This window comes from Carassius carassius, chromosome 25, assembly GCF_963082965.1.
Source record: "Carassius carassius chromosome 25, fCarCar2.1, whole genome shotgun sequence".
NCBI classification, from domain to species: domain Eukaryota; kingdom Metazoa; phylum Chordata; class Actinopteri; order Cypriniformes; family Cyprinidae; genus Carassius; species Carassius carassius.
In genome coordinates, this window is record NC_081779.1 from 2,691,707 (window position 1) to 2,713,051 (window position 21,345).

Genomic DNA, 21,345 nt, shown 5'->3' on the forward strand with positions numbered 1-21,345 from the left:
TCCAAAAAAATCTGTTACCCTAGAGCTTCTGCTTGTTTATAATAATCGCAAATCTAAGAAATAAATAATAATAAAAAAATCACAATTGACTATACTTTGTACATTACTATATTGTACTTGACTTTATTTTGTATTCTATACAAGCTTTTCTCAGATTGAACTCACTTCCTGGAATGATTTTGTCCCTATAGTAAAAAACCAAACAAACACAGTGACCTTGTTCTTAGTCCTGACAAAGAATAATTCGATCTGTTCCTGCCTGTGTTTGTCCCATCAGCTCTGTCTCTGTGCTTCATATTTCACTGGGGTTAAAGTCTCATGCTGTCGGAAGCTCGCTGTCTCATTACAAAACTCCCCTTGCTTTCATTCCCTCTCTCTATCTCTTTCTCTCTCTCGCTCCCTCACTCTCATTCTCTCTCTCTCTCTCTCTCTCTCTCTTTCACTTGATCTCTCTCTGTCTCTCATTCTCTCTCTCTCTCTCGTACTTGCTCTCTCTGTCTCTCTCTCTCTCTCTCTCTCTCTCGTACTTGCTCTCTCTCTCTCCCTCTCTCCCTCTCTTTCTCTCTCTCTCTCTCTCTCTCTCTCTCTCTCCCTCTCTCTGTCTCTCTCTCTCTCTCCCTCTCTCTCTCTCTCTCTCTCTCTCACTTGCTCTCTCTCTGTCTCTCTTTCTCTCTCTCTCTCTCACTTGCTCTCTCTCATTCTCTCTCTCTCTCTCTCTCTCTCTCTCTCTCTCTCTCTCACTTGCTCTCTCTGTCTCTCTCTCTCTCTCTCCCTCTCTCTCTCCCTCTCTCTCTCTCTCTCTCTCTCTCGCTGCAGTAGGGTTGGTGTGTTGTGGTGGGGGTTGGATCTGTGTGTGTGTGTGTGTGTGTGTAAAGTGCAGATTTCAGCAGGCTGGAGCTCACACACCATTGTCCTCTCAGATCACACAGAGAGAGTGTGTGTGTGTGAATGTGTGTATGTATGTGTGTGTGTATGAGGACGCTGCATCTTCTAACTGCAGCACCACTGATGTTCCTGCTCCGAGGAATTCCCCGCTCCAGGATTGTGTGCGTTTGGAGGGATTTAACGCTTGGATACTAATGGCACCAGAGCTGAACATCACGGACAGATCTAACGTGTGCTGGTTTTTGTGAAAGCAGCTCTCGTGTGTGTGTGTGTGTGTGTGTGTGTTGGAGAGGCAGGCATGCAGTCGGAGCGCATGAGTCGTGTGTGTATCGTGGTCCTGGAGGAGGTGGAAGATGACGATCCCTCCCCTCTGCATTCCAAAGCTGCCCCGGACCACATTTCCCAGAATTCCTCTCAGGACGAGAAGGTGAGGTGGCTGATTTGACTGCAGGTGGATGATAATGGGATGTCTGTTGTGTGTGTGTGTGTGTGTGTGTGTGTGTGTGTGTGTGTGTGTGTGTGTGTGTGAAGCAGCGGTAAACTACAAAAGAGATCAAGAAGTCATACGGTTGTTTTAGTAGCTGCATGTCGTGATCCGTCCCGGTTATTATCTGAAGACTGATACAGACTTGTTCATCCGTCTCTGTCAGATCTGATTGGGGTTTCCAGGTGAGGTCCAACAATTCCCTTTGTGAACCCTGGATCATGTGACTAGGATTGAGTTGTGGACCTTGGACCTGGACGAAATACAGCTGTTATGACGCAAATGTCAGCATGCATTAGGACACACTTCACACGCAGCACACGTCCATTCTTGCTTTCAAAATACACTGGATTTTATAAAAATATAACTTATTTTTTTACCTTGACATGGTGTGAGATGCATCGCAAAGGCCAAAGATGTTCATCAACAACTGCAAAATATAATCCAAGCATGTATTCTGTGTGAACAGACATTAGGCCAGAAACACACTTTATACAAGTACAAATACCTCATGTACTCTTTACTATTTGTTTGATTCATATAAAAAGATTTGTAATGAAGCAACACCACATGTAGCATTTAGATTTTTTTAAATCAAAGAAAGAATTATAAAACCCCTTGTAAATAGTTTTTGTTGTCTTTTTTTTGCTAATATTTTAATTATATATATATATATATATATATATATATATATATATATATATATATATATATATATATATGTGTGTGTGTGTGTGTATCATATTTTTTTAAATCAAAGATAAATCGTAAATGGGTTAACCCTTTGTTTTATTTGTTGGACTTTATTTCAACTGTATTTTTTATGTATTTTTTATTTGTATAAAATTTAAAAACCTTTTGTAAATTTTTATTTCTTTTATATAATATTCGTCCATTTATTTATTCATTCATAATTTCTTAATTTTTTTGTTCTTTTTTTTTTCTTAAAAAACTTTTGTAAATTTTGTGTTGTTGAATTTTATGTAATATTTATTTTAGATTTTTAGATTATATTTTAGTTAATAAAATAGTTTAATCTGTTTATTTATTTCAGAGTTGTTTGTTTTTTTATTTTTTATTTATTTTAGATTTTATATATCTAATCTGTCTGTCTGTCTATTTATTTATTTTTTATGTTTTGCTAAATTTTAGCCTGTCGTTCAGTTCTGAGCCATTATTCAGGGAGTTAAAACATATTTAGTTGTTCCATCTTGGCTGTAGTTGACCTACAAAAGAAAAAGGAACACATCTTTATGCTAATGCTCATAGATAGCAGTGTTGAGAATACTGCATGCATTGTGAATAGTTCTCACTTCAAACGAAGTGTTAGGTGCTCTATATCGGTGAGAACAGCAGGCGTGTGAATGGAAACCAGACAAATTAGAAGAATAATCATCAGTTTAGTGGACGAACCGGATGGGCAGGTTACAGTTCTGTGTATTTTGCCAGCTGGTTTTGTCCTCTAATAGTTAAAAGTGTTCTTTGAAGATCAGTCTAAGTGGTTCTGACTGGTTTTAGTCAGTTTTCAGGAGCTTCAGGCTAAAGTTTTGCTGTAGTTGTTACAGGCCTTAAACAGTTTCCTTAAACAGAGGAAAGCTGCATTCTTTCTTTTACGACGTTCCTCCTGTCTTTCATTCACACGTCTGCTTTCAGCTGCTGCATTATGTGTTTGTGAGGTGATCCACATACAGCCTGCAGCAGGTGTGTGTGTCAAAGTCAAAGTAACCTTTATTTATATAGCGCTTTAAACAAAATACATTGCGTCAAAGCAACTGAACAACATTCATTAGGAAAACAGTGTCAATAATGCAAAAATGATAGTTAAAGGCAGTTCATCATTGAATTCAGTTATGTCATCTCTGTTCAGTTAAATAGTGTCTGTGCAATTATTTGCAATCAAGTCAACGATATCGCTGTAGATGAAGTGACCCCAACTAAGCAAGCCAGAGGCGACAGCGGCAAGGAACCGAAACTCCATCGGTGACAGAATGGAGAAAAAACATTGGGAGAAACCAGGCTCAGTTGGGGGGCCAGTTCTCCTCTGACCAGACGAAACCAGTAGTTCAATTCCAGGCAGCAGCAAAGTCAGATTGTGCAGAAGAATCATCTGTTTCCTGTGGTCTTGTCCTGGTGCTCCTCTGAGAAAAGGTCTTTACAGGGGATCTGTATCTGGGGCTCTAGTTGTCCTGGTCTCCGCTGTCTTTCAGGGATGTAGAGGTCCTTTCTAGGTGCTGATCCACCATCTGGTCTGGATACGTACTGGATCCGGGTGACTGCAGTGACCCTCTGATCTGGACACAGACTGGATCTGGTGGCCACGTTGACCTCGGAACAAGAGAGAAACAGACAAATATTAGCGTAGATGCCATTCTTCTAATGATGTAGCAAGTACATAGGGTGTTATGGGAAGTGTTTCCGGTTCCGGTTTACCTAATTAATGCAGCCTAAAAACCCTTTAACGGATTTGGATAAGTGTGTGTGTGTTTAAGAGTACATTCAGTAATTGTCAGCTCCTCTTTACTCTCTTCTCTGTCAGATAAAAAGGTACTAAAGCTGTCACTGGGCAGTACTTTTCAAAATGCTCTAAAAAATTGTACCCTTTAGGTACAGATCTGTACCTTTTAGTTCTGAATGATTTGACTTGAAGCATGTACAAACAGACTGAGAAATAGTTTTAATCCAAGAGCAATAGCTTCTCTTAATGCTGTCCGTGAATACTAAGATTAGACCTTCGGATTTCTATTGTTAATACTTTCTTATACTAATACATTTGCTATTTTATTCAATTTTTATTGTACTTGTTTATTGATTTTAATGATGTGCTGCAGACTGGATTGTGTCATTCTGTTACAATGACAAGAGAGTTAAGTAAATAAGGTCTAAAAATTAACTTTTTAAAAAGGTTTTGCAGCTGTTTTTCTGAGAGAGATACATTAGTTGTGCTTTCAATCATTTTCTGCAATGATGCCTGAGAGAGGGGGGTGTGGCCAGTGGGCGGGGCTTTAGTGTAGCCTGTCCTTATTTGGAATAACCTTGAATAAGATATTTAATGCATAGGTTTGTTTGATGTGATTTTTATTTTTTATTAATTATATACTATTATATAGGTTTGATTAATACTTTGTTAGCTTTTATTTTTAGATTTTCACTAAACTAATCTTATGCTTTGCTATTTTTTATTTTAATTTTATATTAGCTGTAGTTCAGTTTTAGCTTTAATTTATTTCCAGTTAATAATTTTAGTCCTTTAGCTTAAACTTATTCCAGTTAGCTGCAAAAGCAACAATTAATATTTTTTTGTTCAAGTTTTTTTAAAGAATTTTTCTGTTTTATTTTATTTCAGATTGATTTAAATTGGCAATAATGTTTTAATAGTTTTAGATTCTGTTTTAGTTAACGATAATAACCCTGCTTTAACAAATTCATAGCATAGTGCAGTTATGCATGATATACCAGCAGCAGCCAATATCAATGTTTATTTAAATTAATCTGGATAATATTAATTCATTATTTAATTTGTTTCCTACAATATTTTTTTTCTATAGCAGGTTTCTTTTTTTACCCCATGTTATGACGTATTGATACTTATATCTCTTTGGCATGCTGATGAATCAACGGTTTCTTGTTTTCGTCTTGATGTCTGATTCTCAGAATGTCGCCCATTCATTTCTTTTCATATTCCCATTCATCTTCAATATTTAACACAACCTGTTGTTCAAGATGAGCTTGTCATAATTTGATTGATATCAGTGTTGGTTTGTCTATCTGAATTAAAGAAGATCTTCAGTATTGTTTTTAAGCATCTCTTTCATTTCTCCCCAGCCCTCTCTGATTAAAGCCATATTTAACGGCGACGCAGATGAAGTTCGCTCTCTCATATTCAAGAAAGAAGACGTCAATGTACAGGTGAATGTCCATTGCAAAAACACAAACTATCCTTTGACAGTGGTCATCTGTCAGTTTTTATTAGTGGGTTTTGAGTCTACATAATTGGTTTCTCAGTGATGGATGTTCTTGGAAACCCTTCTGAAATGGATTCAGTGGCAGTTCTTGTACATTATTTCTCTTAGTTTCATAACTGATCTTCATCCGAGAGGCTGTCATGAGCCCACGTTTGGACTGAGGATGGTTTATTGTACTGCTCACTGTTTAATGAGAAGGCTGTTTTCATTGCCAATGCCTGGAGAGACGCCCGTTGCACTGCCAGCCAATCACTGATGGCCTGTCGGGTCATGTGACTCTGTGTGGCTTGGCCTCCTGTTTTCCATTCTCATTCCAGACCAGATGGAAAACAGAAGCCTGCAGGGTGGCATGATACTGAGGAATGAATGATAACTGCTCTTGCGTGATTGCCTTTATTGATGCAAATGTTGAGCAAGACTTTCGCTTTCCTCAAGTATCTGCAGGAACGGTTAAAGCTACAGTAGAGGTGATCGCAGAAGATCCCGGGAACCTGAAATAGAGAAACGTGCTTGTGTCTCGTGTTTCTGCATGTCGTCTCTAGAGATCTGCGGACACATTGATCTCACACACGCATACAAATACATCACTGTGTGCCATGCGCAAGAATCCAGTGTGTATCATATAACACACACCCTGGTGAAACCGCACATGCATCAAATACTTCTGAATGGAGTAAAACTCATGCAAACCAGAGGTGAATCGCATAAACATATGTTGCATAAACCAGCAGCTTCACTCAGTTTTGAGCAGAAATGAGACTGAATGCAGTCGTTCTAGAGTATTTGATTGGTTGGTGTGTTTGGCTGATGGTACACGGTAATGTTTTGAGCAATGCTGCTTGGATACTTTCCCATTGAGAATGGGTAACAAATTTCTATCTGGATACTTTAGATCGGTCGTGGACTCTGTGTCTCACCTGGTTGCCCGCTGACTGCAACATTGCTAAAAAAGTTGCCCTGTGTATCATCAGCCTCTTACGCCAATCAGCAATAGATTTGTTTTTAAAGAAATGAATGCGTTTATTCAGCAAGGATGCATTCAACTGATCAAAAGTGACAGTGAAGGCATTTCTAATAGTGCAGAAGATTTCTATTATAAATAAATGCTGTTCTTTTGAACTTTCTGTTCATCGAGGAATCCCGGTTTCCTAAAAAATATAGCAAAAGTTTTCAACACTGATAATAATCAGAAATTTTCTTAAGCAGTAAATCAGAATATGATAATGATTTCTGAAGATCATGTGACACTGAATACTGGAGAAATGATGCTGAAAATACAGCTGTGCATCACTGAAATAAATTACATTTTACAATATATTCACATAGAAGATGGTTATTTTGAATTATAATAATATTTCATAATTCTTTCTGTAAAAAAAATGCTGCTTTGGTGAAAAAAAACCATCTGAACGACCCTAAACGTTTAGTGAAAATGACTAGTTTTAAACATGATTTTTCAATAATTGTTGCATGTTTGTGGATCCTCAGGACTGTGAGAAGAGAACGCCGCTTCACGCTGCTGCTTACCTGGGCAACGCTGAGATCCTAGAGCTGCTCGTCCTGTCTGGTATGAAGGGTCATTTACACCCCAAACTCTCCAAATGATCCCAGACTGAAATATCAGCCAGATTCATTAATGGATCCAAATTATGATGTTATCTGGGTTGGTGGATAAATCTACACTACTATTCAAAAGTTTGGAGTCTGTAAGTGTTTTTTTCTTTTTTTTTTATAAAGAAGTCTCTTCTGCTCATCAAGGCTGCATTTATTTGATCTAAATACAGTAAAAACTGTAATATTATGAAATATTATTACTATTTAGAATAGCTGTGTCTATGTGAATATATTGTAAAAATATAATTAATTCCTGTGATCAAAGCTGTATTTTCAGCATCATTCCTCCAGTCTTCAGAGTCACACGATCTTAAGAAATCATTCTAATATACCGATTTACTGCTCAAGAAACATTTCTGATTATTATCAGTGTTGAAAACACTGCTATTTTTTGGAAATTTTGATGCATTTAATTTTTCAGAATTATTTGATGAATTGAAATGTCAAAAGAGCAGCATTTATTTGAAAATGAAATCTTTAAGTAAGATTAGTAATGTATAAATATCTTTACTGTCACTTCTGATCACTTTAATGCATCCTTGCTGAAAAAAAAAAATCTTACTGACCCCAAACTTTTAAATGATTGTGCACGTCACTTAAAAATCTAATTTATTGTGTTTTCATCTAAACAAGATTCATCAATAATTTAAATACAATAGGAACCACCTTGCAACACATTAGCAACGACTTACAACAACACTGACATCGTGTATTTAAAATAAGTAACATAAGTAAATATATTGCAGATGATCATTGGAAACTCATATTTGTTGAGCACTACACCAGTGACACACTGACAGAAGACACACACATATGACATCTGTAAAGGAGGAGTTGTTGTCATGAATGACAGAGGAAAAGTAACAGGTGCCGCTGTATTTAAAGCCTCAGATGTGATCACAGAGCATTTGGGGGTTTATTTTAAACAGGCTTACAGGAAGCTCCACGTGTCCTGCTTCAGCTGTGACATTAAACGTGTAATTCATTCACGCAGGAACTTTCTCTTTCTCCTTCTCTCTCAGGGGCGAGAGTGAATGCCAAAGATAATAAATGGCTCACTCCTCTTCATCGGGCCGTAGCGTCCTGTAGTGAGGTACGACACGTCCTCCAGCGTCCGAACAACAAATACAAACACAAGAAGTGGCTTTCATGTTCATTAATGTGATTGTGTGTTCAGGAAGCAGTCCAGGTGCTGTTGAAACACTCGGCGGATGTGAACGCGCGGGATAAGAACTGGCAGACCCCGCTGCATGTGGCTGCGTCCCATAAAGCTGTGCGCTGCGCCGAAGCATTAGTCCCATTGTTAAGCAACGTCAATGTGTCAGACCGCGCCGGACGCACGCCTCTACACCACGCGGCCTTCGGCGGACACCTGGAGGTCAGACGCTCAGTTTCTCACTCCGTCCACAGATCACAATATCTGCTCGTCCTGAATGGGACACTTTTGAACAGTATCCTGTGGGTCATAGAGTTTATGAGGCCTGTTTTCACCTTGAGTGAAATGAGAAACTCTGGTTGTGCTTCAATGCAAAATCCAGAAAACTGTGATATAAATTTCATTCATATTAATAATCATAGGGCCAAATTAGCACTAATGGGAGTTTAAATTTCTGTGGGTTATTTACTGACAGTGTGCAAGTTATAGAAATCAGACACAGCCAGATCATTTCTAGAATTACCAACACAATCTACCAAGAGCAGCACGAATTAGCATCTGCTTTAAGACGTGGTTTTGTTGGGAGCATTAAATAATGGCGTAAATACCAGTAATTTGACGAGCGCAAACGTTCGTAAATTGTATTGCGTAATTCATTTTAATACCCTCCTCCCATAAATGTTGCATCTGAAATGGAAACTCCTACAAATGCATATTCAATAAGTTCAGATGCAAAAAATAACTGTGTCCATGCCTTTAATTCTTCACTGCATGTCTTACAAGTACTATTTTAATGATAAAAGTTGGTTTGTGTTGGAGTAAGCTGTTAGTAAATCTGGCCCATAGTGAGAATGTACAAATTATACTACTGAACAAACTTTTCTTTTTTTTAAAGAAATTAATACTGTTATTCAGCAAAGTCACATTTGATGGTAAAGATATTTATAATGTTGCAAAAATGTATATTTCAAATGAATGCTGTTCTTTTGAACTTTCTATGCATCAAAAGATCTTAAATTGTAATAATATTTCACAATTACAGTTTGCACCATATTTTTAATCAAATAAATGCACCCTTGGTGAGCAGAAGAGACTACTGTAGTGTACATTTCTATTTAGACTCTCCAAACAAAAGTCATGTGATCCATAACTAGTTGACACATCCTTAAAGCACTTTTAGTTGTTGAACTAATAGGTCAGCTGGATCACATCACTTCTGTTTTCTCTGTGTGTTCACTGTGTCTTTCATATCTTCTTCTTTCTGCTTGGAAATCAACAAATCCAACAGATTGAGGTCTGTAGAAAGCTGCTGGCAAATACATGACCCAAAACTGATATATTATTGATCAGTGAGGAGTTTTTATCTAGCACAGCAGTTCTCCAAACAAAGTCAAATAACAGAGATTGTCTTAAAATACAGTATGTTAGATAATACTTGTTGTGTATTTTGAAACGGTTTAAGCCATCTCGCAGTCCTGTTGAAAGTGTGCTGAGGTCCTCTAGACTAGATCGAAATAAATAAAACATCTAGTTTAGTATTCATGGTGTAATCTTTGCTTTCTGTGTCATTGCAGATGGTTCAGCTGCTGGTGTCCAGAGGCGCAAACATCAATGCATTTGATAAGAAGGACAGACGAGCCGTTCACTGGGCCGCATACATGGGTGAGATGTCAACATTACCATCAGTACGAACAGAAAACCTGTTTCCACCAGCCTCAGATCTCTCTCACTGTCTCTGTCTGTCTCAGGTCATCTGGAGGTCATGAAGTTGCTGGTGTCTCACGGCGCTGAGGTTTACTGTAAGGATAAGAGATCATACAGTCCTCTTCACGCCGCAGCCTCCAGTGGAATGATCAACGTCGTCAAATACCTGCTCCATCTCGGCGTTGATGTAAGTAAGCCCCGCCCACAATGTGCATACAGCTCCGCCCCTTGGTCGTCACATGAACCATGATTGATTAATGTAGAGAACACCTGCTGTGTGTTACCTGTTACCCTGATCTCATTCAGCTGGTAACTTAATCGACTTCACAAAATCACAATGTTTTTTAAATTGCATAATTTGATGTGTGACGTATAGCCAAATCTACAAAAGTTTCAATTAATATCCCAACAAACATTTATAGAATATTGTAATACCCCATTTTTCTTTAATTAAAAAAGAATTTAAATCAGGTATTGTTCAATTTTAACAGGATGTATGTTCATCATTAATATTTTACATCAAACAGAAATATGCTATATAATATAATATCCATGACAATATTAAATGTATTGTAGTTTATTATTGTTTTGAAGAGAGTCTTGTGACCTGTATTTACATAATAATTAATCAACATTGAATAATTTACACCGAGGCATTTATTTGATCGAAATTAAACTGTAAAAATGTGAAATATTATTACAATAAAAAACTGTTTTCTATTTAAATATACTTTAACCTGTAATTTATTTTTGTGATCAAAGCTGATTTTTTTGCATCATTACTCCAGTCTTCAGTGTCTCATGATCCTTCAGAAGCTTTTATTAAATATTATTATATTGTATTACTGGCATTGAAAAACGATGTAGTTATGGCTGTATACACATGGCTTATATTGAGTCTGCCTTGAATTTGACTTGACATCCCACTTCAATACCATGACTTAGGTGCCCTTGAGCAAGGCATCGAACCCCCAACTGCTCCCCGGGCGCCGCAGCATGAATGGCTGCCCACTGCTCTGGGTGTGTGCTCACAGTGTGTGTGTGTTCACTGCTCTGTGTGTGTGCATTTCGGATGGGTTAAATGCAGAGCACAAATTCTGAGTATGGGTCACCATACTTGGCTGAATGTCACTTCACTTTCACTTTCATCATGATTACTAAAAGATGTACTGTACACGGTCAGCTGAACAAAAACAGAGCCATTAAGCACCTGATCTTGTCTCTGTGTTCAGATTAAGGAGCCGAACGCGTACGGAAACTCTGCTCTGCACCTGGCGTGTTTTAACGGGCAGGACATGGTGGTGAATGAGCTGATCGAAGCAGGAGCTGATGTCAATCAGGTGAATGAGAAGGGCTTCTCCCCGCTGCACTTCACCGCTGCGTCCCGCCAGGGGGCGCTCTGTCTCCAGCTGCTCCTCGCCAACAGAGCCAACATCAACAGCAAGGTCAAAACACACACCACCTCTAATCTTCTACATTGCTATATGTCACTTATAACTGTATTATGTATAGCCAAAGCTGCAAATGTTCAAATTAAATGCCCTATTTATAAAATTCAGATTGTTGTAACTTGTCTTCCTTAAATTATAAATAATTTTATATATATATATATATATATATATATATATATATATATATATATATATATATATATATATATATATAATTTATTTGTTTTATTTAAGTTATAACATCCAGCACACTATATTAAATATATTCTACTGTATTATTGCCATAGAATAACTTTTTAATTAGATTAAATTAGATTAGATAGCATCTAACCAGAAGTTCCAGTGTGGACATCTGTGTGTGTACATAATGTAATTATGTACATTATCTACATTTTTAATTATTAATCTTCTCCAAGGCTGCATTTATTTGATCAAAAATATAGTAGAAACTAATACTGTGAAATATTATTACTGTTTAGAATGAATGTTTTCTGTTTCAATATACAGTATAAACACTGCTTATGACTGTATTTACATAATAATTAATCAACATTTACTAATTTACATTCATGGACTTATTTGATCAAAATTAAACTGTAAAACTATGAAATATTCCATCTCCATCCATCTCCATCTTCTTCCGCTTATCCGGGGCCGGGTCGCGGGGGCAGCAGTAAGCAGAGAACCCCAGACTTCCCTCTCCCTAGACACTTCCTCCAGCTCTTCTGGGGGGACACCGAGGCGTTCCCAGGCCAGCCGGGAGACATAGTCTCTCCAGCGTGTCCTAGGTCTTCCCCGGGGTCTCCTCCCAGTGGGACGCGCCCGGAACACCTTCCCGGGAAGGCGTCCAGGAGGCATCCGGAACAGATGCCCGAGCCACCTCAGCTGACCCCTCTCGATGTGGAGGAGCAGCGGCTCTACTCTGAGCTCCTCCCGGGTGACTGAGCTTCTCACCTTATCTCTAAGGGATTGCCCAGCCACCCTGCGGAGAAAACTCATTTCGGCCGCCTGTATCCGGGATCTTGTCCTTTCGGTCATGACCCAAAGCTCATGACCATAGGTGAGAGTAGGAACGTAGATTGACCGGTAAATCGAGAGCTTCGCCTTGCGGCTCAGCTCTTTCTTCACCACGACAGACCGGTACATCGACCGCATTACTGCAGAAGCTGCACCGATCCCTCTGTCAATCTCCCGTTCCATCCTTCCCTCACTCGTGAACAAGACCCCAAGATACTTAAACTCCTCCACTTGAGGCAGGAACTCTCCACCAACCTGAAGTGGGCAAGCCACCCTTTTCCGACTGAGGACCATGGCCTCGGATTTGGAGGTGCTGATTCTCATCCCAGCCGCTTCACACTCGGCTGCAAACCGTCCCAGTGCATGCTGAAGGTCCTGGCTTGATGAGGCCAACACGACAACATCATCCGCAAAGAGCAGAGACGAAATCGTGTTGTCACCAAACCTGACCCCCTCCGGCCCCTGGCTGCGCCTAGAAATTCTGTCCATAAAAATCATGAACAGAACCGGCGACAAAGGGCAGCCCTGCCGGAGTCCAACACGCACCGGGAACAAGTCTGATTTACTGCTGGCAATACGAACCAAGCTCCTGCTCCGGTCGTACAGGGACCGGATAGCCCTTAGCAAAGGGCCCCGGACCCCATACTTCCGGAGCACCCTCCACAGGCCGCCGCGAGGGACACAGTCGAATGCTTTCTCCAAATCCACAAAGCACATGTGGACTGGTTGGGCAAACTCCCATGAACCCTCCAGCACCCTGTAGAGGGTATAGAGCTGGTCCAGTGTTCCACGGCCTGGACGAAAACCACACTGTTCCTCCTGAATCCGAGGTTCTACTATCGGCCGGATTCTCCTCTCCAGTACCCTGGCATAGACTTTCCCAGGGAGGCTGAGAAGTGTGATCCCCCTGTAGTTGGAACACACCCTCCGGTCCCCCTTCTTAAAAAGAGGGACCACCACCCCGGTCTGCCATCCCAGAGGCACCGTCCCCGACTGCCACGCGATGCTGCAGAGGCGTGTCAGCCAAGACAGCCCCACAACATCCAGAGACTTGAGGTACTCAGGGCGGATCTCATCCACCCCCGGTGCCTTGCCACCGAGGAGTTTCTTGACTACCTCGGTGACTTCAGCTTGGGTGATGGACGAGTCCACATCTGAGCCCTCAGCCTCTGCTTCCTCAATGGAAGACGTGACAGTGGGATTGAGGAGATCCTCGAAGTATTCCTTCCACCGTCCAACGACATCCCCAGTTGAGGTCAACAGCTCCCCACCTTTACTGTAAACAGCGTTGGTAGGGCACTGCTTCCCTCTCCTGAGGCGCCGGACGGTTTGCCAGAATCTCTTCGAGGCTGACCGATAGTCCTTCTCCATGGCCTCACCGAACTCCTCCCAGGCCCGAGTTTTTGCCTCCTCAACCACCCGGGCTGTAGTCCGCTTGGCCTGCCGGTACCTGTCAGCTGCCTCAGGAGTCCCACAAGCCAACCAGGCCCGATAGGACTCCTTCTTCAGCTTGACGGCATCCCTTACTTCCGGTGTCAACCACCGGGTTCGGGGATTGCCACCTCGACAGGCACCGGAAACCTTACGGCCACAGCTCCGAGCGGCCGCTTCGACAATGGAGGTGGAGAACATGGTCCACTCGGACTCAATATCTCCAGCCTCCCTCGGGATCCGGTCGAAGCTCTGCCGGAGGTGGGAGTTGAAGATCTCTCTGACAGGAGACTCGGCCAAACGTTCCCAGCAGACCCTCACAGTACGTTTGGGTCTGCCGAGTCTGTCCAGCTTCCTCCCCCGCCATCGGATCCAACTCACCACCAGGTGGTGATCGGTTGACAGCTCCGCCCCTCTCTTCACCCGAGTGTCCAAGACATACGGCCGGAGGTCGGATGAAACGACCACAAAGTCAATCATCGACCTACGGCCTAGGGTGTCCTGGTGCCACGTGTACTGATGGACACCCTTATGCTTGAACATGGTGTTCGTTATGGACAAGCTGTAACTAGCACAGAAGTCCAATAACTGAACACCGCTCGGGTTCAGATCAGGGGGGCCGTTCCTCCCAATCACGCCCCTCCAGGTGTCACTGTTGTTGCCCACGTGGGCGTTGAAGTCCCCCAGTAAAACGACGGAGTCCCCAGTCGGAGCACTTTCCAGCACCCCTCCCAGAGACTCCAAGAAGGCCGGGTACTCTGCACTGCCGTTCGGCCCGTAGGCACAAACGACAGTGAGAGACCTATCCCCGACCTGAAGGCGCAGGGAAGCAACCCTCTCGTTCACCGGGGTAAACTCCAACACATGGCAGCTGAGCTGGGGGGCTATAAGCAAACCCACACCAGCCCGCCGCCTCTCACCATGGGCAACTCCAGAGTGGTGAAGAGTCCATCCTCTCTCGAGGAGTGTGGTTCCAGAGCCCAAGCTGTGCGTAGAGGTGAGCCCGACTATCGCTAGTCGGAACCTCTCAACCTCACGCACAATCTCGGGCTCCTTCCCCGCCAGTGAGGTGACGTTCCACGTCCCTAGAGCTAGTTTCCGTTCCCTGGACACGGGAAACTATGAAATATTATTAAATTTATTTTTTTTAGCATCATCACTTTTTTCTTAGACAGTTTTTATTACTTCAGTTTAACATGAACATGTCTTTGTAAACTTTACATTGAAATAAAAATGAGAAAGTCTGGTTGTTTACATGCTTTAATACAAAATAAGTGAAAGTGACATTCAGCCAAGTATGGTGACCCATACTCAGAATTTGTGCTCTGCATTTAACCCATTCAAAGTGCACACACACAGAGCAGTGAACACACGCACACACACTGTGAGCACACACCCGGAGCAGTGGGCAGCCATTTATGCTGCGGCGCCCGGGGAGCAGTTGGGGGTTTGATGCCTTGCTCAAGGGCACCTAAGTCATGGTATTGAAGGTGGAGAGAGAACTGTATGCATGCACTCCCCCCACCCACAATTCCTGCCGGCCCGGGACTCGAACTCACAACCTTTCAATTGGGAGTCCGACTCTCTAACCATTAGGCCACGACTTCCCAAAATGCAGAAAGACACCTGATATGTTAATCGTGTGTTACTGTCCAAAACAACTAGTTAAATGCTTATATTTAGCATTTTTCGAACTATTTTATACATTGCATTACTGTTCAGAATTGTGGGGTTTTTAAAGATACTATTAATCACAACAAATGCTAATAAATGAAACATTCACTTCAGTAGTATGACACACTGGATACTTTTAGCTGATTTCCTATTAAACTGTCACCATCTGATCTGCGGTGCTCAAATTGTTTCAAATATAGTCAATTAAGCTCCAAACTGGATCATAATGCACAATGTTTCCATCTTACATGTATTTTAAGCTGTAGCTCGTCATATTAATGGAGTGCTTTCACTATTAGCTCACCTGAGTACGTTCTAGATTTGTGTTGACTGTTATCTTTGGAATAGAAATTCTGATTTTTTATTTGCAAACATCATACTTTTCCACTTATTTAATTTAATGTCATAAATTATTGAGCTAGGCCAGTAGTAGTGCTGAAAGTGTTGAGTAAAACATGAGTGAATTCACATATGTTTTGATCAAATCGATGCAGTCTCAGTGAGCAGAAGAGAAGTCTCTCAATCGCTGTATGTGTTCATCCAGAGTAAGGATGGTAAGACTCCTCTCCACATGGCAGCCATTCACGGGCGATACTCCAGATCGCAGGCCATCATTCAGAACGGTGAGTGTGTTATTCTGTCTGTTTGTTGTTGGTCTTCCTCTCCTGTTCCTCCTCATCCTCTCTTTCCTTATCTGAAGGCGCAGAGATTGACAGCGAGGATGAGAATGGAAACTCTCCGCTTCATATAGCGGCTCGTTACGGACATGAGCTGCTCATCAATACGCTCATAACCAACGGTGCGGACACGGCCAAGTGAGTGACAGGACGTATGTTTACAGTGATGCATAATTCATGAGCTCATGCTGATCATGTGACTGTGACTCCGCCTCTGTAGGCGGGGCATCCACGGAATGTTTCCGCTGCATCTGGCGGCTCTGAGCGGATTTTCAGACTGCTGTCGAAAACTGCTCTCCTCAGGTGAATCACATCAATCGTGAAGATTTACAGCAGTTAAAATTGATTTCTGTGCATGAAAACTTATTTTTCCCTCTCTCAGGGAAGTGCCTTGGGCTTTAAACTGGTCTTGATTATGGATATCTGTTGGTTCAGGTTTTGACGTCGACACGCCGGATGACTTTGGCAGGACGTGTTTGCATGCGGCCGCTGCAGGAGGGTGAGTCACAGTGCTGCTGCTCTCTGATTGGCTGATCAGCGCCCCCCTGTGGCTTGGATGATCTGTTGTCCTGATCACGTGACCTTCACTCATTTTCTTCAGGAATCTGGAGTGTTTAAATCTGTTGCTCAACATGGATGCTGACTTTAATAGGAAAGACAGATTTGGGAGGTGAGTTACATTTAGATGTTTTTGAATGAAGTCTCTTCTGCTCAACAAGGATGCATTTATTTGATCAGAAATACTGTAAAATCAAAAAATATTATATCATTTAAAATAGCTGTTTTCTATGTGAATATCTGTTAAGATGTAATTTATTTCTGTGATGCGCAGCTGTATTTTCAGCATCATTACTCCAGTCTTCAGTGTCACATGATCTTCAGAAATCATTCTAATATTCTGGTTTGCTGCTCAAGAAACATTTCTAATTAAAATCAATATTGAAAACAATTGTGCTGCACAATATTTTTGTGGAAACTGTGATACTTTTGGTTTTTTGAGCGAAGGTGTTATTGAAGTATATGATCTGGATTATTATGAATTTTGAAAAATAAAAACAAATCTCAATTAAATAAAAATTAAATTAAATCAATCTCATTAATGTTATGTCCACATATTTTACTTTTTGATGCTTTTATAAATAGTAAAATATTATGCGCACACAAAAAATATTAATCAACAAAAACTTTACTTTGAAAAGTCATTTTACAGAGCCAGTTAAGACAAAAAGAGTGATGAAAATTAAAACAGCGGCCAGCCAAGAAGTATAGCGTTGTGTATATATATATATATATATATATATATATATATATATATATATATATATATATATATATATATATATATATATATATATATATATATATATAAATAACGATTTAATTCATTATTTTATTGCATTTCATATTGCAATCATTTGTAATTTATATATATATTTAATATATACATTTTCTCTCATTTTGGCTTAAAATGTAGCTGTTACACAGTCATGTTGTTGACAGGCTCCACACTTATTGTCAGCTCTTGTCATTAAAGCATGCTGGGATGTGTATTTCCAGCACAGACAGAGCTGCGGTGATCAAGCAGCATTACATGAATCCTGTAGCAGAGATCTGGTTATGATTTATCTCTGTCTCTCTCAGGACGGCGCTGCATTACGCTGCTGCTAACTGTAACTATCAGTGTGTGTTTGCTCTGGTGGGCTCCGGGGCCAGTGTGAACGAGCGGGACGTCAGGGGCTGCGGTCCTCTGCACTACACCGCTGCTGCAGACTCAGACGGCAAGTGAGTGACCGAGAGATGAACACAAACACACTGCTCTTCAGCACACTGGACATTCAAGGTCATGTGGAGTGCACTGCATTGTGGGATACAGTATTTTCAGTAGTGTGCGGCACATACTGTATCAGCAAACATAGTAGATCATGCGGGTGTTTCAGGCATATATAAAATGCGTTTATTGTGCACAGATACTACATAGTAATTTATTAAATATAAATATATTAAAAATAATTTTCATTAAGTGAAATTAAGCTAAATAAAATACTGAAAATAAAAACGAAATAAAAATTATTTGTTCACTGTGACTCTGGTGAAATTTTCTGCATGGCATCATGGGTAATGTAGTTTTTCACCACAGATTCAACTTGTTTAATGTGATTTTTTTAAAAATAAGTTGAAAACATGTGGACTTGACAAAAACATACCATTAATTAACAACCTCAGAGCTCACAGTGTGTCTGCCTTAACAGTTTTGGGTTATTGTCAAAACATATTTTTCTCTTAAGAGTGTTGTGTATTGCATTAGTGTTATTGTTAACTAAAACTATGAAAAAGCAGTTTCTTTAACTGAAATATAAATAATAGTTTTTTAATACTTACCTTTGAAATGGGAAAAGCCTTTTCAATTAACTGAAATAAATACACTTAAGCTGACATACGAAAATTAAAAAAAAAGGCAAACTAAAATAAAAACTATTTTCTTGCCATGACTCTCTGATTGGTGGCATTTTTGAACAGCATCATGGGTAATGTAGTTTTTCACTAAGAATTCTGCTGTTAAACATAAGTTGAAATAATGCAAACTGGTGGCTTTAACAAAATGATATACCATTGATTAACATTATCTGAGTTATGATTTCACTATGAAGAAAATAAAATATTTTTTTAATCACAGAACCTGTCTGTTGGCTCTGTTCTGAACAGTGTGTGTTTGACTCATTGATCTGATCTCTGTCAGGTGTCTGGAGTATCTGTTGAGGAATGATGCGAATCCAGTTCTCAGGGATAAAGACGGATACAGCGCTGTACACTACGCTTCAGCGTACGGCCACCGAGTGTGTCTGGAGCTGGTAAGTGCATCACACACACACACACACACACACACACACACACAACCTGAGCTTCAAACACTCCTCACCACTGCTTTGTGTTTTATTTTGCAGATCGCCAATGAAACGCCGTTAGACGTGGTGAGTTGAAATCTGTTTTTCTATTCAAAAGACCTTTACAATACAGAATCTGTCCGATGCGGCCCTCTAACGGACTCAAAGTCATCATGAAATCACCAATCAGCCCTCTTTACCTTACTAAAAAATGTTTCTGGTATGAAGAAAAAACATTTCCAAAATCTTTCATAATCTTTCAACAAACTGTATACCATATTTTCGGGACTATAAGTCGCACTTTTTTTCATAATTTGCCTGGTCCTGCGACTTATAGTCAGGTGCGACTTATTTATCAAAATTAATTTGACATGAACCGAGAGAAATGAACCAAGAGAAAACATTACCGTGTCCAGCCACGAGAGGGCGCTCTAATGCTGCTCAGTGCTCCTGTAGTCTACCAAAGAATGCATAGAGCGCCCTCTTGCGACGGTAATGTTTTCTCTTGGTTCTTGGTTCTAAATAAATCCGACTTATAGTCCAGTGCGACTTATATATGTTTTTTTCCTCGTCCTGACGTATTTTTGGACTAATGCGACTTATAGTCCGAAAAATACGGTAACTTTTTCCACCTCTATCTAGCTTGAAAGGGTTAAAAAAAATACTATTAATGAATAATAGCAACATTTCATGATCCAGTCAAGTCAAGTCCAATTCTGAATAACTCAAACACAGTGCCATTTCATGTTCTCAGCATTAACTAAGTGTTATTGTTTTTTCACCGTATTCCTCTGATATAAAACTATTTTAAAGTGTGTATAAATTCATGGTGTATGTGTGTGTGTTTTCAGCTGATGGACTCGTCTGCATCAAGTATCCTACACGACAGAGACGTCCAGCCTCCCATCAGCCCTTTACACCTAGCCGTGAGTCAAAGCTCCACATCTCCAGCTCTTTACAATAATAATGCAATAGAAATATTATCATTATATTTTATTATATATTGTATAATATTAGATAGTAGTGTACATTAAATAGTGAACAAATATGCATTGCATCAGTGTTGTTATTATTAACTAAACTGTTAATAAATGTTTTTGGTAGTTAAAATAAAGCTGAAATAAAAATAAATAAAGCTGAAATAAAACAAAATAAATAAGATTTTTTTTTTAATATATTATATTTATATCTACATATTAAAAGTTTTCGTCTTTATCCATATATATTTAGTTTTATTTGACATTTATTTTCATTACTGATTTTTTAATAGTTAACAATAAAAAATTAACTTCAGTTTGAGTTAAACTCAAACTGAAATAAAAACAAAAGATGCATAGAAGTATAATAAAAATGTATAAAATGACAAAAGCACATAACAGAATTAATAACACTTAAATTCAAACAAGACATGATACAGTATATGAAAATAAAAGCATATGAATGCATATTAATAATGCTAAATGAGTGTGTTTCAGTGTTTTGTCTCAGTTAAATTATGTTGTTAGGCATAACATGTTCAAAAATGTTTAGGAATTAATTGAATGTAATATTAATAATAATCACAAAAAACAAGTCTTCAGCCAAATAATATGGTTTATTGGTCCAGTTTAGGTTCAACATGCAAGTCAAAGTTCAGCTTCAGTATTTTAAAATGTAGCTCATCCAATCAGATTGTAGATTTGGAATATGATTTGTATTAATATTTATATATGTTGAGTATAATAATGACATTTGAAAAGTGAAGTTGGTGTGTGTGTCCAGGCGTATCACAGTCACCATCAGGCTCTGGAGGTTCTGGTGCAGTCTCTGCTGGATCTGGACGTGAGGACGCCGCAGGGTCACACGGCTCTGAGTCTGGCAGCGTTTAAGGGTCACGCAGAGTGTGTGGATATTCTGATCAGTCAGGGCGCGTCCATGATGCTGAAGGACTACACACACAAGAGGAGCGCCGTACACTCCGCAGGTCAACACACACACACACACACACACACACACACACACATACACAAGATGATCGCCGTACACGCCGCAGGTCATCACACACACACACACACACACACACACACACACACATACACACACACAAGAGGAGCGCCGTACACTCCGCAGGTCAACACACACACACACACACACACACACACAAGAGGAGCGCCATACACTTCGCAGGTCATCACACACACACACACACACACATACACAAGAGGAGCGCCGTACACGCCGCAGGTCATCACACACACACACACACACACACACACACACACACACACAAGAGGAGCGCCGTACACGCCGCAGGTCATCACACACACACACACACACACACATACACACACACAAGAGGAGCGCCGTACACTCCGCAGGTCAACACACACACGCACACACACACACAAGAGGAGCGCCGTACACGCCGC

The 21,345-nt window shown here is 40.3% G+C and overlaps 1 protein-coding gene across 2 annotated transcripts in view; it reads left to right on the plus strand.

The window, feature by feature from the left end:
• Window positions 1-680: 680 nt before the first annotated feature.
• LOC132103902 (serine/threonine-protein phosphatase 6 regulatory ankyrin repeat subunit A-like) overlaps window positions 681-21,345 on the plus strand; it is a 32,561-nt gene continuing 11,896 nt past the window's right edge. Inside the window, exons 1-18 of one of the 2 annotated variants that reach the window (XM_059508970.1) lie at window positions 681-1,312; window positions 5,192-5,275; window positions 6,820-6,898; window positions 7,968-8,038; window positions 8,123-8,323; window positions 9,676-9,763; window positions 9,850-9,992; window positions 11,038-11,250; window positions 15,923-16,001; window positions 16,085-16,193; window positions 16,276-16,358; window positions 16,491-16,554; window positions 16,657-16,725; window positions 17,697-17,837; window positions 18,793-18,904; window positions 18,998-19,024; window positions 19,789-19,863; window positions 20,699-20,900. In XM_059508970.1, coding sequence (XP_059364953.1) covers window positions 1,184-1,312; window positions 5,192-5,275; window positions 6,820-6,898; window positions 7,968-8,038; window positions 8,123-8,323; window positions 9,676-9,763; window positions 9,850-9,992; window positions 11,038-11,250; window positions 15,923-16,001; window positions 16,085-16,193; window positions 16,276-16,358; window positions 16,491-16,554; window positions 16,657-16,725; window positions 17,697-17,837; window positions 18,793-18,904; window positions 18,998-19,024; window positions 19,789-19,863; window positions 20,699-20,900 — 1,969 coding nt within the window. In that variant the 5' untranslated portion in view covers window positions 681-1,183. Of the gene's footprint in view, window positions 1,313-5,191; window positions 5,276-6,819; window positions 6,899-7,967; window positions 8,039-8,122; window positions 8,324-9,675; window positions 9,764-9,849; window positions 9,993-11,037; window positions 11,251-15,922; window positions 16,002-16,078; window positions 16,194-16,275; window positions 16,359-16,490; window positions 16,555-16,656; window positions 16,726-17,696; window positions 17,838-18,792; window positions 18,905-18,997; window positions 19,025-19,788; window positions 19,864-20,698; window positions 20,901-21,345 lie in introns of both variants that reach the window. The other variant, XM_059508969.1, reaches the window with a different exon arrangement.